The sequence below is a fragment of the Coregonus lavaretus genome (genome assembly GCF_964263955.1).
Source record: "Coregonus lavaretus genome assembly, chromosome: 31".
NCBI lineage: Eukaryota > Metazoa > Chordata > Actinopteri > Salmoniformes > Salmonidae > Coregonus > Coregonus lavaretus.
Window position 1 is genome coordinate 8,966,652 of NC_140018.1, and position 14,125 is coordinate 8,980,776.

Here is a 14,125-nt window from a genome sequence, read left to right on the forward strand (position 1 = left end):
AAGTGAATTCCATGAAGTACTGCATTGTTCTGTTTCGATTTGTCAGCCATCTGTGTTGAAGTTGTTCAGTGTTCATTTTGTGGTTGAAGCAATATACAGTATGTGTCTTAACAAATGGTATTAGATATTTGTATCTGTATCTTTACAATTGGATTATTGTTTTGTCCTGAAACAGGAAAAATGAAATAATCAAAAGCTAAATTTGAAGATATTTTTTATCTGAAGACACAGTCCACAGACCATACCATATGGGGTCAGGTGTGTATGTTTCCCACATGTCTTTCTCACGAGTCAGCATATGAGGGGATAGAATGAGGACAGGTGGTATTGATTGATTACATAAACTTCCCAGCAGCAACTGTCTATTTACAGGTCAAAGGTCACAGACTCAGCTAGGGCCAATGAACCTCAGGCTACGCAGGTCCCTATCCTCTACTGGGAAAACGTTTTAGCTCAGGATCCATCCAGATCACTGTTCTTGACAGACAGCAGTCTACCTGGCAATACACAGATTTAAAATGCTAGTCCATTGGAAAATTTGGAAAATTCTACATCAAAGAAGAATGGCAATGCTGACATGGGGCTATCTAACCAAATTAATGATTTGAGATTATCACAATCAAGATGAGATATCAGTCGAAATGCATGCAGATAAACCCATGCTTGAGACATCAGCCTAGTATAAACTGTTCAAAATTATGACATAACATTTTATTTTTAATGCTGTTGGGAGACGGTTTTATTTCATGAAGATGCATTAGACAACTTCCAGAGACATAACAATGGTATATCACTATCACCAGACCAGCATGGACATCAGTAGGATTTTAAGCCAACTGCAAACACAAACACACACACCTCTGCTATAAGGTATACAGTTGATACAAAAACACATGTAGACAAAATGGCCGACACTTGAATGACACAACTGCAAACCGCAAAGTCAGATACTGATATGTTTTGCCACTTGTTAAAGCATGAGAGACAAAAACCTTTCTTAAATCTCCTCAGATGTCCTTCACAATCTTCCTCTTTTTCCCTCTCTCCCTCCCTTTCCCTCCCTCTCTGTAGTTCATTTGGGGCTGGGATTGGTGACCTTGCCCATGAAGACGATGCTCTTGGTAGAGTCCTCCAGGATGAAGAGCAGGAAGGGCCTGTTGAGCATGATGGTGTCTGGGAGAGACATGGGCATGATCTCTGTCGTAGTGACAGCGGCCGCCTCAGTCCCCTTCTCATCTACACTCAGCACAGCCTTGTGGGTAACCTGGGGAGGGAACAGGAACATGTTAATTTGTTGAACTTGACACCACTGTCCCCTACGTGGCCTATACACATAATATAATAGAATAGAATGGAATAGACCCTTAGTAGTCCAACAGAGACAGACATTCTTCTTCTATTTTGCTCCCAATTCCCTCAGACAGACAAGAGAAGAGACAGACATGAGATGGATAGGACTGATCATTAGAACCCACCTTGGACACCTTCAGTTTGGTTTCCTCAGAGATGGCAGAGAAGTCAGCTGTGTTACCGAAGGCACTGACCACACCCATGTCCTTCAGATGGTCTCCCAGGGAGTAGGAGGTAGAGGTAGAGAACTTTGGCATGAAGATATCCACGTTGCTGAAAGAGACATTATCATTTTCATATACTCAGTTTATACTATCAGCACAAAGAAACGTGCATGATCCTGCTGCTTGCAAATGCAAGCCACATTAAAATGTTAATCTGCATTAAGAATCTCTTTATATGATACCATCTGATACTCATTGCAAACTTGGTCTTGTCAGTTGATTAACAAACTACCCTGACCTTATGTTAAGAATAGATACAAATAAATCATACATAAAGAATAGGTTGCGTTATACTGAAAAGGTGTCCAATAAAAAAAGTTCTAAACAATCTACTCTCCTTAACTCCTAAAGAGGCTGCAGTACTAAAGTGACCGTATACCATGAATTAATAAAGAAAGTTACATTAGAAAAGTGTATAAAATCTGGTGTTCTCACGTCCTGAACAGATGCTCATGCACGTGCTTCAGGTAGTCCTTGTTGATGAAGGCCTCCACATGCTCCATCTTGCCGTCGTTGGGCAGGACCACCATCATTGAGGAGTTGCCTTTGTAAGGCAGCATGACCACGGTGGTGAAGTTATCCTGGTCCTGGTACAACTCATAACGACCCGTCCTCTTCATCATGTCCACCTGCACCTTGGTGTTCTCGTCCACCTTGAAGTCAGCCTTGTGGGTCAGCGTGGCATCGAAAGGCTTATCCCACTGCCCTGGGGAGGGAGGTAGAGGACATTGTTACTAAGGGGTAGTAAACATGCAAGCAGAAACAGACAATGTTATTAGCCTATATTGTTTTTAGTTTGTCCTGCATACATTTTCTTTTCATTTTTTATTGACACATCTTCTGTTTACCGTGTGTGGAAATCAGTTAGTCAGTCAGTCAGTCAGTCAGTCAATTGATCAATGATTTGTATTCTATCGTTGTTCTTAAATCCAACAATAAGTGCCTGACCATTTTCTCCTACTACAGTGTCCTCCTCCTACCTCTGAAGAAGACGTAGTTGATGAGCACCATTGCCGTATCAGGGTCCAGATCCTTCACCATGTCCGTGATCTTGTCCTGGGTCTTCTTGGCGATGAACTTGTTGATCTCGGCGGCAGCCTCAGCGGGGTTCTTAAAGTCGACAGTGAAGCCTTCGCTGGCGTAGAAGTGCTTAGCGTCCTCCAGGAACTTGGCCAGGGGCTTGAAGCCGTCCCTCAAGGCCAAGGCATTGCCCATGTCCAGCTGCATGGCCTCCCCAGTGTGGCCCAACATGTGGTTCAGGTGCTCATAGGCCTTGTTCACCTGGTCCGGTGTGAAGGCTCCGTAGCCCAGAGTGGAGTACAGCTGACTGTGGGTGTCTCCCTTAGCCCCAAGGGACAGCATAGCCAGGCTAGTGGCAATGCCCAGAGGAGAGAAGAAAATGTTCATGTTCTCGGTGTTGGCTTTGCTCAGGCTCCTGTAGAGGGCGAAGGCGAAGTCTGCGTTGTGGGGCGCCAGCTTGTGGCAGGACTCTTCGTCCCCGTGGCCGTGTCCGTGCTGGGGGTGGGCCTCGCCGGCGGCGTGGTGGAGGTGATGGTGGTGGTCTTCTGTGTGACCGGCGTGGTCCCCGTCATGGGGCGCCGCCCAGGCCACGCAGAGCAGCACAGCCACTATCGCACAATAAGATATACCCCACATTTTATCTACCTGGGGAGAAAGAATGGACAATGTCATTACTACTCTGCACAGATTTTAAAAACCATTATGCGGTACGTGTTACTACCATACTTTAAGTAAAGTGTAACCCATACTCTAATACCTATCTAGAAATTACAACAGTATGATTTCCTTAACTCTTTTAGCCATGTCATGAGGTTTGTCACTTGTTAAACATGGTTTCAAAATGACTGAGGTGATGAAATCCCTAAATCGTACATGTTCATAAAATCAGCAAATATAAGATATACAGTACTGTATGTGTTCATTATAGCCTCACATAGGAACATTTCCTGGGCACAGACTTAGATTCACTTGTATTAACATTTCACCTTGCAAACACCTACTCACTCTCCCTGATTTAGCATGTAATACCTATCATATCTAGGTACTGCTAACTATCATAACTAGGTACTTATTATCTTGACTAGGGTTGCAAAATATCAGAAACTTTCAATAAATTCCCTGTTTTTCCAGAAATCCTGATTGGAGGATTCCAGATTTCCTGCTCATTCCCTTCTGATTCTGAATATCCTCCAACTGGGACTTTTGGAAAACTAGGGAATTTATCTGAATTTTGCAACCCTAATCTTAACTAACTATGATCTAACCGAACATTTTCAAGACCTTAAAAAATGCAGTGACATAAAGATCAGTTCTTACCTTCAACGTCCTCTTTGCCGGAGACAATGTGTCAGGAACTCTGTCAATTTATGGTCCTGAGAGGATCAGCTGATCACATTTAATAAATTATTAACCAGACACGCCTCCCTTTACTGACCTGGCTGAACAGGAGATTAATCTGGCCAGGCTGACTAGCCTACATGTAATGATGCAACATGACTCAATACCCAGTACTCTACAGCAAAGCACTAAAGGATTTTCCTTTGTCACAATAAGTTGTTGGTAAATGTAGGTGATCTTACTCATGCCTCGCAACACTTTTCATCAGTGACACATGATTGCTCAGAACTCTTATATTTTAACACCATCACAAACTGATATAATAAAGACAACAATCAGTTGAATTGGAATTAACATGAGAAATAAATTGCAATTTCTTAAAATCAGACAGCAGAATGGCATGTTTTATTATTATTACTACAGTATATTAGAATGACTTTGTGACACCAAATCTTGTGTCGTCTCTCAGATCTCTCCTGGCCGCTCTGTGCTAGTAACATTCCAGAACCCCTGTAGACCAGTAGCTGTTCAACTAGACTCCATATTGGAACCACCGATTGGCTTATGATGGTGATCTGTCACTGTTGAAAGCTGGGAACAGATTATTGAGCTGGCCACTCATGACTGATCTGCTGTCTGATGCATCTTGTTCTATTCTACTCATCATTTTATCTCTCCGAGTTTGAAATATCACAATGTCATCTGCAGGACGCCAGCATGAAAGAATAGAATGATATTCACACTCAAAGCTTTGCTCTCTGTGTGTGTCATTGTGAAATGTTTGATTCTAGAACTCCAGCTTGTTGTGTAGCCTAAGGATAAAATGAGCTTAAAACCTTTGCTGTCTCTGTCATTAAAATGATTGTCAATTCTGGTGGTCACACTGAGAGAGCTCCAGAGTTCCTCTGTGGAGATGGGAGAACCTTCCAGAAGGACAACCATCTCTGCAGCACTCCACCAATCAGGCCTTCATGGTAGAGTGGCCAGACGGAAGCCACTCCTCAGTAAAAGGCACATGACAGCCCGCTTGGAGTTTGCCAAAAGGCACCAAAAGGACTCTCAGACCATGAGAAACAAGATTCTCTGGTCTAATGAAACCAAGATTGAACTCTTTGGACTTGAACCCGATCGAACATCTCTGGAAAGACCTGAACATAGCTGTGCAGTGACGCTCCCCATCCAACCTGACAGAGCTTAAGAGGATCTGCAGAGATGAATGGGAGAAATTCCCCAAATACAGGTGTGCCAAGCTTGTAGTGTCATACCCAAGAAGACTTGAGGCTGCAATCGCTGCCAAAAGTGCTTCAACAAAGTACTGTATACTCATGTAAATGTTTTTTGTTTTTTATAAATATGCAAAAAATTCTGAAAACTAGTTTTTGCTTTGTCATTATGGGGTATTGTGTGTAGATTGATGAGGGGAAAAAACTATTTAATCGATTTTAGAATAAGGCTATAACGTAACAAAATGTGTATATCATATCACTGTATATCATATATATCATATAATTTCTACCATCACACACCAATATCTGATTTATCCTGACTATGCACAGCACAAGTAATCAGATCCCATTCTGTTTCATTTAAATGTTCCACATCCCTCTTCAGGGCTCAAGGGCCTATGGAAATGATTGCAATGCCAATACCACTGTAGAGGAGGGTTTTTTACCAGGGGGGTTGAATTTAGCTGCTGGCTTTCTCCAGAGAAGACTTTCTAATATGTTTTTCCTGGCTTTGTGGTGTAGTGACACACTTAATAGTAGAGAATGAGTAAGAAAAAATACATGACCTTCCAAACATTCGATTCATTTAAGACTTGGATGTGTAAAGCAGTCTAATGAAGTACGAGACGGATGTGGCTTCATTTGGCTCTAAATTGCAAACTCAGATGGATAGAGAATTACAGTAACTGAACACAGAGAGGAGTGGGGCGATGCCTTAGTCAACTGAAGACACAACACTGCCACCTGGCGAAGAACAGGGATAGGTGTGTGTGTGTGTGTGTGTGTTTGTTTGTTTGTTTTTGTGTGTGTGTGTGTGTGTGTGTGTGTGTGTGTGTGTGTGTGTGTGTATGTGTGTGTGTGTGTGTGGATCTTCTATCCTTGTGGGGACCTAAAATCCCCCAAATTCTCTACAAACATATTAAAACAAGGAAAATTATCCTTTGTGGGGACATTTCCCACATTCCCATGAGGACTAGGGTTAGAATTAGAGTAAGGGTTTAGTGGTTAGGGTTAGGTTTATGTTTAGGTTTAGGTTTAAGTTTAAGTTTAGGGTTAGGGTTAAGGTTAAGGTTAAGGTTAAGGTTAAGGTTAAGGTTAAGGTTAGGGTTAGGGTTATGGTAAGGATAAGGGTTAGGGTTAGGTTTCGGGTTTGGGGTTAGGGAAAATAGGTTTTTGAATGGAAATTAATTGTAGGTCCTCACAAGGATAGAAGAACATAATGTGTGTGTGTGTGTGTGTGTACGTGCGCATGTGTGTGCGTGCATGCGTGCGTGTGCGTGCGTGTAGTGTGTGTATGCGTGTGTGTGTGTGTTACATATCCTCCAAGCCGACATCGACCAAAACTGGTCTCTTCTTGGAAAACTAATACATCTTATTTGAAATTCTCCCTCTTTGAAATCTAATGCCATATAACCACCCCATTCACTTCAACAACATCTCCAGAAAGGACTCATTTTAAAGGCCCAGTGCAGTCATAAAACGTGATTTTCCTGTGTTTAATATATATTTCCACACTATGAGGTTGGAATAAAACTGTGAAATTTAGAAATTGATATTGCCGTTTTAGTGTAAGAGATGTTTGAAAAGACAGACTGAAATTTCAGCCTGTTTTGGTGGGATGGAGTTTTGGCCTGCCTGGTGACATCACAAGGCAGTAAATTAGTTAATAGACTAATAAGAAAGTGAGTTCCAAATCTCTCTGCCAATAACAGCAAATCTTCAGTTTTCCCCTCCCCACTCAGACCACTCCCAGTCCGTCCTAGCAAAATTCTTGTTTGAAAAATTGCTATTTGCTAAGAAGCTATTTGTGTTTCTTTTTGACCATTTTAATTGAAAACAATCATAGTAAGGTACGTAATTGGTACCCAGAAATGATTTGATGTTGAGATAAAAATGGCTGAATTGGACCTTTAACAACGATCTCATCATACCTATTAATCATCTCAGACAAATATCTGATTCTGTCTGGACTTGTTGTATGTTTTTCATTACATCTCCTAATCAGGCCCATTAAATGCAGAATGTGTCTACCGTTTAAAACATTTAACATAATTTGAACATAGTTTAAAACAATATTCTCTGGGAACTCTGACATGGACTTCTTTCTAAAACGGATCAAAATGCTGACTCAAAGAGGTTAGAAACGTAGTGGTAGGACTGTAAAACTTCAAAACATAGTTTGCGTTACATGGTCAACAGCTGAGCTGATCCAGGATACACTGACTGAACAAACCATCAAACAAAAGGCTCAGGCAGAAAACAATTGATGGAATAAAAGCACCATTAGAGGCTTATACTGAACAAGCTTTCAGGAAAACTAGAGAGAGTTCTCATTAAATGTGCCCCAATGTCTTTATTTGTCAGACTGCTGCAGCCTTCAAGAAGAAGAAGGTAGACAGAGGACCAACCCACTGTGCACAGACATCAACTCAACATCTATTCCACGTTGGTTCCACATCATTTCATTGAAATGATGTGGAAACAACATTGATTCAACCAGTGTGTGCCCAGTGGGAAGTTATCTTCACCTTTGTTCTTTCTCTCTTCACAGTTCTCTCAGACAGAGACTTGCGTAATCTGTTTCTCCAGTCTCTCTGACCATGCAATGATTTGAGGTCTTATGCAACCATGGGCGGGCCGCAGATTAAAACTAAAGGCTTGATGGGACAATGGTGCGACAAACAAAAAACATCCAGTCAGTTAAAGTCCTATGGGCTAATTGATGAGAGTGGTCGAACAAGAATGACAAGAATCGTGCAAGCTAACAGGCCAAACTGACAAATAATGGCGCAGTAGAACAGTGGTGTGCAGAACAACATCTTGGAATGCACAACTCGTCAGTCCTTGTCACGGATGGGCTATTGCAACAAACGACCACACCGGGTTCCACTCCTATCAGCTAAAAACAAGAAGAAGCTGCTCCAGTAGGCACGTGATCACCAACACTGGACAATTGAGGAGTGGAAAAACATCACCTGGTCCGACGAATCCCGGTTCCTGTTGCGTCATTCTAATGGCAGAGTCAGGATTTGGCATCAGCAGCATGAGTCCATGGACCCATCCTGCCTGGTACAGGCTGGTGTTGGTGGTATACTGGTGTGGCCATAAAGGCCTGATTGGTGGAGTGCTGCAGAGATGGTTGTCCTTCTGGAAGGTTCTCCCATCTCCACAGAGGAACTCTGGAGCTCTGTCAGAGTGACCATCAGGTTCTTGGTCACCTCCCTGACCAAGGCCCTTCTCCCTGATTGCTCAGTTTGGCCGGGCGGCCAGCTCTAGGAAGAGTCTTGGTGGTTCCAAACTTCTTCCATTTAAGAATGATGGAGGCCACTGTGTTCTTGGGGACCTTCAATGCTGCAGACATTTTTTGGTACCCTTCCCCAGATCTGTGCCTCCACACAATCCTGTCTCGGAGCTCTATGGACAATTCCTTCGACCTCATGGCTTGGATTTTGCTCTGACATGCACTGTCAACGGTGAGACCTTATATAGACAGGTTTGTGCCTTTCCACCATGTCCAATCAATTGAATTTACCACAGGTTGACTCCAAGTTGTAGAAACATTTCAAGGATGATCAATGGAAACAGGATGCACCTGAGCTCAATTTCTAGTCTCATAGCAAAGGGTCTGAATACTTACAGTGGGGAAAAAAAGTATTTAGTCAGCCACCAATTGTGCAAGTTCTCCCACTTAAAAAGATGAGAGAGGCCTGTAATTTTCATCATAGGTACACGTCAACTATGACAGACAAAATGAGAATTTTTTTCTCCAGAAAATCACATTGTAGGATTTTTTATGAATTTATTTGCAAATTATGGTGGAAAATAAGTATTTGGTCAATAACAAAAGTTTCTCAATACTTTGTTATATACCCTTTGTTGGCAATGACACAGGTCAAACGTTTTCTGTAAGTCTTCACAAGGTTTTCACACACTGTTGCTGGTATTTTGGCCCATTCCTCCATGCAGATCTCCTCTAGAGCAGTTATGTTTTGGGGCTGTCTCTGGGCAACACGGACTTTCAACTCCCTCCAAAGATTTTCTATGGGGTTGAGATCTGGAGACTGGCTAGGCCACTCCAGGACCTTGAAATGCTTCTTACGAAGCCACTCCTTCGTTGCCTGGGCGGTGTGTTTGGGATCATTGTCATGCTGAAAGACCCAGCCACGTTTCATCTTCAATGCTCTTGCTGATGGAAGGAGGTTTTCACTCAAAATCTCACGATACATGGCCCCATTCATTCTTTCCTTTACACGGATCAGTCGTCCTGGTCCCTTTGCAGAAAAACAGCCCCAAAGCATGATGTTTCCACCCCCATGCTTCACAGTAGGTATGGTGTTCTTTGGATGCAACTCAGCATTCTTTGTCCTCCAAACACTACGAGTTGAGTTTTTACCAAAAAGTTATATTTTGGTTTCATCTGACCATATGACATTCTCCCAATCCTCTTCTGGATCATCCAAATGCACTCTAGCAAACTTCAGACGGGCCTGGACATGTACTGGCTTAAGCAGGGGGACACGTCTGGCACTGCAGGATTTGAGTCCCTGGCGGTGTAGTGTGTTACTGATGGTAGGCTTTGTTACTTTGGTCCCAGCTCTCTGCAGGTCATTCACTAGGTCCCCCCGTGTGGTTCTGGGATTTTTGCTCACCGTTCTTGTGATCATTTTGACCCCACGGGGTGAGATCTTGCGTGGAGCCCCAGATCGAGGGAGATTATCAGTGGTCTTGTATGTCTTCCATTTCCTAATAATTGCTCCCACAGTTGATTTCTTCAAACCAAGCTGCTTACCTATTGCAGATTCAGTCTTCCCAGCCTGGTGCAGGTCTACAATTTTGTTTTGGGTGTCCTTTGACAGCTCTTTGGTCTTGGCCATAGTGGAGTTTGGAGTGTGACTGTTTGAGGTTGTGGACAGGTGTCTTTTATACTGATAACAAGTTCAAACAGGTGCCATTAATACAGGTAACGAGTGGAGGACAGAGGAGCCTCTTAAAGAAGAAGTTACAGGTCTGTGAGAGCCAGAAATCTTGCTTGTTTGTAGGTGACCAAATACTTATTTTCCACCATCATTTTCAAATAAATTCATAAAAAATCCTACAATGTGATTTTCTAGATTTTTTTTTCTAACTTTGTCTGTCATAGTTGACGTGTACCTATGATGAAAATTACAGGCCTCTCTCATCTTTATAAGTGGGAGTACTTGCACAATTGGTGGCTGACTAAATACATTTTTTCCCCACTGTATGTACTGCTAAAATTTCTAAAAACCAGTTTTTGCTTTGTCATTATGGGGTATTTGTGTGTAGATTGACAAGGATTTTTTTATTTAACCTCTACGGGATCGGTGATCCGTCTACGGGACGGTTGAGCTAACGTGCGCTAATGTGATTAGCATGACTGTTATAAGTAACAGCAAACTTTCCAGGACATAGACATGTCTAACTTCTTGTTAATCTACCTGCACTGTCCAATTTCAGTAGCTATTACAGCGAAAAAAATATCATGCTATTGTTTGAGGAGAGTGTACAACAACTGTAATGAATACTCAGGGAGAAAAATGTGTAGATTCACGCGCAGAGCGCGGCATGTAGCAGGACTCGTGGTCACAGGCAGGCAATGGTCATACACAGGTAGGCAAACAGGCAGGAGAAAAAACTAGGACTGAAGGCTATAACTGGTTCTCACAAACGAGCTAGAAAAAGGCTTAGTAGAGTCAAAACAAACAATACCTCACAAGGCACAAACAGAATGAACTGAACTAAATAAGGAGCTAATGAGACCAGGTGATTAATTAACAGGTGAAATCAATGAACAAAAATGAAAGACAGGGAAACGTTCAAGAACACAAAGAAACAGGGCTATTTTTAAGAACACAGGGTTGACTAAGAAAATAAATACAGAACATTACAACAATGAAATACTTATCACGGCAACTGGTTTGATACATTTACGTCATTTAGCAGATGCTCTTATCCAGAGCGACTTACAGTTAGTGAATACATATTTTTTAAATACTGGCCCCCCGTGGGAAACGAACCCACAACCCTGGCGTTGCAAACGCCATGCTCTATCAACTGAGCTACATTCCTGCCGGCCATTCCCTCCCCTACCCTGGACGACGCTGGGCCAATTGTGTGCCGCCCATGAGTCTCCCGGTCGCGGCCGGCTGCGACAGAGCCTGGATTCGAACCAGGATCTCTAGTGGCACAGTTAGCACTGCGATGCAGTGCCTTAGACCACTGCGCCACTCAGGAGCTCGACAGCAACTGGTTTGATACATTCACCTCTGAAGGTAAATAATGTACTTGCGTTCAGTATTCTTGCTCTGATTTGTCTTCCTAAGGGTCCCAGAGATAAAATGTAGCATATTTTTTTTGGATAAAATCCATTTTTATATTCAAATGTAGGAACTGGGTTCTACAGTTTGAACCCTTGCTGTCTCTGGCTCCACACCCACCCCGCCCGGCCATCTAGATGTGTGAAAGTTTGTGTATAAGCTAATGATCCATCATGTATGACATTCCTGGGAGTGTGTAAACTTACATTTTGTATTACCATACCATTTTTGTATGTTCTCTATAGTTATGTACTTGAAAATGTATCAATTGACCAATTTGGCACATTTGGGCAGACTTGATACAAAATAGTCCAGTATTGCAATGCTTCACTGGATATATCTGAGACTTTGCACACACACACTGATGCCATCTAGTGGCCAAAATCTAAATTGCGCCTAAACTGCAATATTATATTGTGGCCTTTCTCTTGCATTTCAAAGATTATGAAAAAATAAGAAGAAGAAAATGCATGTTTTTTTGTTTATATTATCTTTTACCAGATCTAATGTGTTATATTCTCCTACATTAATTTCACATTTCCACAAACTTCAAATTGTTTCCTTTCAAATGGTAGCAAGAATATGCATATCGTTGCTTCAGGTCCTGAGCTACAGGCAGTTAGATTTGGGTGTGTCATTTTAGGCAAAAATTGAAAAAAAGGGTCAGTTCCATAAGAGGTTAATCCATTTTAAAATAAGGCAGTAACATAACAAAATGTGGAAAAAGGGAAGGGGTCTGAATACTTTCCAAATGCACTGTATATATAAACCAGAGCAGTGAAATGTGTTGCTTTACAGGATCAGCCATAGTAGTACGGCGCCCCTGGAGCAAATTAGGGGTTAAGTGCCTTGCTCAAGGGCACATTGACAGGTGTTCACCTTGTCGGCTATAGATAACCACTTCACACAATCCATCTCCTAGCCTGACTGTGTGGGTATCATACCATATGATCTCTTTAATATTAGATAATCGGCGGAGCAGAAAACAGATGACTGGTGTTGGGGGTGAGAAGAAGAGGGGGTTGGGGGTGAGAGGAAGAGGGGGTTGGGGGTGAGAAGAAAAGGGGGTTGGGGTGAGAAGAAGTGGGGGTTGGGGGTGAGAAAAAGAGGGGGTTGGGGTTGAGAGGAAGAGGGGGTTGAGGTTGAAAAACAGTTGGGAGTTTGTGGCTAATTGAGGTAAAACAGTAATTCTGCTCATAGTTTCTGCATGTATGAACTACACATTGACACATTCAGCCCAAAGTGTGAGGTGTAAAAAATATTTAGTAGTCGCCAAAGTTCCGGAGCATGTTTTTAATGAGGCCATATTGTTGACAAAAAATACCTCCAAAAAGTAAATAAATCCATACAGCCAAATAATAATTCATAATAGAACAATAATGTATTTCCATACATAGACATACTGTATATTTCATATCAATATTAATATAATCCAAGTTTTCTCATAATAGCAGGAACAAGTATCATTAATCACCCACGGACTGGTTTATAATAATGGACTATTCCACCTTGAAAGTTCCTGTGCATTGTTTCAAGCGATATGGTTGCAAACGTGACATTAATTGAAATGAATCTGCAGCAATGAGGCGCTTTCTGAACGGGACAGAGACAAGACAAAGAAAGAAAGAAGATTGAATTTGAACAGATAAAAGTAAATTAACACATTTCTTGGGGATGAGAGGATGAGGAAGTTGGGGTTTGAAGAAGAGTGGGTTGGGGTTTGAAGAAGAGGGGGTTGGGGTTTGAAGAAGGGGGGGTTGGGGTTTGAAGAAGAGGGGGTTGGGGTTTGAAGATGAAGGGGTTGGGGTTGGGAAGAAGAGGGAGTTTGAACAAGCTAATGACGAACAAAGCTGGTTGGTTTTTTTGAAGGTTCAAAATGGTGCTTGGGTTATCAACTGGTCTGGGAAGAATGGGTAGATTAGACACACCATTGAGATGTGGGGCACCCCCCTCTAAGAGATATTGTCCATAACTTCTTCTATCAGTTTTTCCCTCCAATGCAATGCGTGTACAATTACTGTATGTCGAACGTTGGTCTTAAAATATGTCTCAGGGATTCACTGTATATAATGCTTTTCTTCACACACTGATTTCTAGGAGCACCCACGGATCAATGAAAGTGAATTCCATGAAGTACTGCATTGTTCTGTTTCGATTTGTCAGCCATCTGTGTTGAAGTTGTTCAGTGTTCATTTTGTGGTTGAAGCAATATACAGTATGTGTCTTAACAAATGGTATTAGATATTTGTATCTGTATCTTTACAATTGGATTATTGTTTTGTCCTGAAACAGGAAAAATGAAATAATCAAAAGCTATATTTGAAGATATTTTTTATCTGAAGACACAGTCCACAGACCATACCATATGGGGTCAGGTGTGTATGTTTCCCTCATGTCTTTCTCACGAGTCAGCATATTGTCACACTCTGGCTCTGGGGACTTTATATGTTGAGTCAGGGTGTGTAGATTCCGTGTGTTTATGTGCTGTGTTTGAGTGTCTAGTTGTTCTATGTCTAGGTTGGCCTGAGTGACTCCCAATCAGAGGCAACGAGTGTCAGCTGTTTGCTGGTTGTCTCTGATTGGGAGCCATATTTAAACTGTCGGTTTTCCTTTGTGTTTGGTGGGTTCTGTT

General features: G+C 42.1%; 1 protein-coding gene across 1 annotated transcript; it reads right to left on the reverse strand.

Annotated features, from left to right (window-relative positions):
* Positions 1-682: 682 nt before the first annotated feature.
* Positions 683-3,239, reverse strand: LOC311106969 (alpha-1-antitrypsin homolog). Its single transcript, XM_084149385.1, has 4 exons — positions 2,555-3,239; positions 2,010-2,280; positions 1,476-1,623; positions 683-1,264 (listed from the first exon to the last, which is right to left on the reverse strand). Exons 1-4 carry the CDS (start codon positions 3,228-3,230, stop codon positions 1,073-1,075), a joined length of 1,287 nt encoding a protein of 428 aa, XP_084005511.1. The 5' UTR covers positions 3,231-3,239; the 3' UTR covers positions 683-1,072.
* Between the last annotated feature and the right edge of the window lie 10,886 nt (positions 3,240-14,125).

What these genes read in the sequence shown, in the direction of transcription:
- LOC311106969 (XM_084149385.1), bottom strand. Translation starts at nt 3,230, where the DNA reads ATGTGGGGTATATCTTATTGTGCGATAGTGGCTGTGCTGCTCTGCGTG. An exon ending in CAACTACGTCTTCTTCAGAG is followed by an intron (nt 2,281 to 2,554) that starts GTAGGAGGAGGA and finishes CTCCCTCCCCAG; the next exon opens with GGCAGTGGGATAAGCCTTTC. An exon ending in CATGAGCATCTGTTCAGGAC is followed by an intron (nt 1,624 to 2,009) that starts GTGAGAACACCA and finishes TGTCTCTTTCAG; the next exon opens with CAACGTGGATATCTTCATGC.